We start from the raw sequence: 2,500 nt of genomic DNA, 5'->3' as shown, positions 1-2,500 counted from the left end.
ATTTGTCTGTGATATTTTTTTTTTTTTTTTGTTATATATATATATATTGCTGAGGTTGTGAATGCTGAATATGGCATAAAGTATAACTAGGTTAATATACCAAAAAGTCCAAATAGTAATAAAAAGTGAAATTACAGATATATCCACCAGGAAGAACATGTTCAGTATTAAATATAAGCTTTTCTTAATAGACGAGTTTCTCATGGCAGTGTTATTTCAGCCTGTGATATATAACAAGAAACAGATAAAGTGGTTTTCATTAGGTAAAGCCAAAATTCTCGCTAGCCCAGAGAATGAAAAGTAATCCTTACTAATTGCAATAAGAACAGTAGCTGTTTACATTATTTTCCGTGAAAATTATAGACATCTATACATGTATTTATAAATGTACAGGTGTGTGTGTGTGTGTGTGTGTGTGTGTGTGTGTGTGTGTGTGTGTGTGTGTGTGTGTGTGCACATATCATATATATGTATAGTGTAATTCATATTGATAACATAAGTTTGCTTCTACAGGAGCAATTTCTGCCATGGTGCTGACTGAAAACTAATTCTTGGTTTTCAAACCTGATAATATATTTAAAGGAAATTGTGACTTAGTTCGAGAGAAAGTACAGTTTGAAATACAGTAACTGGTTTAGATTTTTTTTTCCAAAATTATCTTTTCAAAGAATAAGGTTTAGGAATGAAACCCCACAAATGGTCTGTATGCTGAAGATATTATTTTATGTATTCACTTATTATTTTAAGTGAAAAGGTAAAAATGAAAAAAACACTATTCAATGACTGTACTGATATTGTTCTTCACATTTCAGCGCTTGCTCATCTGCAATCCTGCAGTTCGAATGAGTGCTGAAGATGCGATGGCTCACTCATACTTTGCCGATCTCTCAACTTCTATTCGCAATGGTTAGAAGCAGTAGGGACAAAGAAACTCTACTGGATAAGTGAACATGGGTGGATATAAGTTTTTCACATTATTGAAAAATTATTGTAAAAGAGAACTTTATCTTTATATGAGTAGTGTATAGGAAGACAATAGATTTGTAGGTTTTGAAGATTCCGGGTTGGAAGAGAATTGCCAAAAGACCTTTCTTAATTATGTTTTATATTGAATGCAATTGAAGATTTTGTTTTGCCTTCTTCTTCTTCTTGTTCTTTGTCTTATCCTTTTTCATCCCTTTTTTATTTTACTCTTTCTTATAAGAGGTTTGAGTTATGAGGTAATGAGAAAGTATATCCCCCCTCCTGTATCAGGAACTGTGTGCGTCTGTGTGTGTGTTTGTGTGATGTTTGGGACATCTAGTGTGTCCTCTTAATGTCATTCTCATTTTAAACACAACAGAAAATAAAACGTAAGGGGACAGTCTATCCAATTTGTGGTAAATATTTTTAGTTTTGGTAATACTGAGATGTATGCATTTTTATACTTTTCAGCCTAATCTACCTGCCCCAAGCTTGCTAAGCCTCCCTTGATTTTTTTAAGGGTGTTTTACTCCTTTGAATTGACCCCCCCCCCCCCCCCCAAGATAAAAAACTTTGGGTTTCTTTGAAAAATGGGTTATTCTGCAGTGCTTTGTTCATATATTATAACATATGTGGGGTAAGTTTAGAAGCTTATAAAATTTTGCATGAAGTGATGCCGTTATCATATACATTTGGAAGTATTTTAATGTGTAAGAATTTTTCTTTTCCTATACAAGAATAGTAATTGAGCTGTTCCACAAAATATTAAGCTTTGACTTTTTCTTTTCTTTTCTTTCTTTTTTGTGTAAGTCTGGGAACTTTCAGCCTTGAAAGAGCAGCCCTGAGCTTGCTAAGCTCTCCCACACACACTTTTTAAAACTGCCAAAAAGAACAACCTTGTTCAAGCTTACCACCAAAATCATATTGTTTTACTAGACAGTGGTTATTGTACTTTTTTTGTATGTGTGTATATATGCTCTTATCCTTTTTGCAGACTTAGGATAGCCTACAGTCCTTTATATATTTCTCTATATATAGGTATGTATACTTCAAATGCAAAGATAATTTTTCATGTTGTCTTTTTTTTTTTTTACTAGAAAGTAGTTTTTGACATAGGAAGTTGGGACTTGGCCCATTTCATTCTAGAATACAGTGGGAAGAGCTCCTCGATCCCACATGCTTTTTTTTTTTTTTCATAATTTCAGAAATGCAAAATTTTGGAGAGCTATAACACATAACACTGGGAAAGTGTACCATGGAGGAATCATTTATTCTAGAATGAAGGAACCAGACCCTATCCTCCCATGTCAAAAATTGCTTCACATTTTGCTCCCCAGTTCCAGTCTCTATTTTCACTAATTTTACCATGATTCAAAAACTAGTGGTCTGATTTCTTTCTTTTTTTCTTTCTTTCTTTCTTTCTTTCTTTCTTTCTTTTTTTCTTAATTACCTGTGGGAGTATTATAAGGTAAGAAGTAAAAGATGAAAAGCACAAGCCACATTTACCAGAATACTAAAAATTTGGGAAAAGGTAGAC

General features: G+C 33.0%; 1 protein-coding gene across 1 annotated transcript in view; it reads left to right on the top strand.

The window, feature by feature from the left end:
* Positions 1-2,500, top strand: part of LOC125037943 (cyclin-dependent-like kinase 5) — a 9,262-nt gene that overhangs the window by 5,868 nt on the left and 894 nt on the right. Inside the window, exon 7 of the mRNA XM_047631178.1 lies at positions 813-2,500. This exon is cut by the window's right edge and continues 894 nt beyond it. Within this exon, the coding sequence (XP_047487134.1) occupies positions 813-911 (99 nt within the window). The 3' untranslated portion in view covers positions 912-2,500. The remainder of the gene's footprint in view (positions 1-812) is intronic.

Source organism: Penaeus chinensis, chromosome 3, assembly GCF_019202785.1.
Source record: "Penaeus chinensis breed Huanghai No. 1 chromosome 3, ASM1920278v2, whole genome shotgun sequence".
Taxonomy (NCBI): domain Eukaryota; kingdom Metazoa; phylum Arthropoda; class Malacostraca; order Decapoda; family Penaeidae; genus Penaeus; species Penaeus chinensis.
Note: the sequence above shows the minus strand (reverse complement) of the source record. Positions and strands in the feature narration are given on the sequence as shown.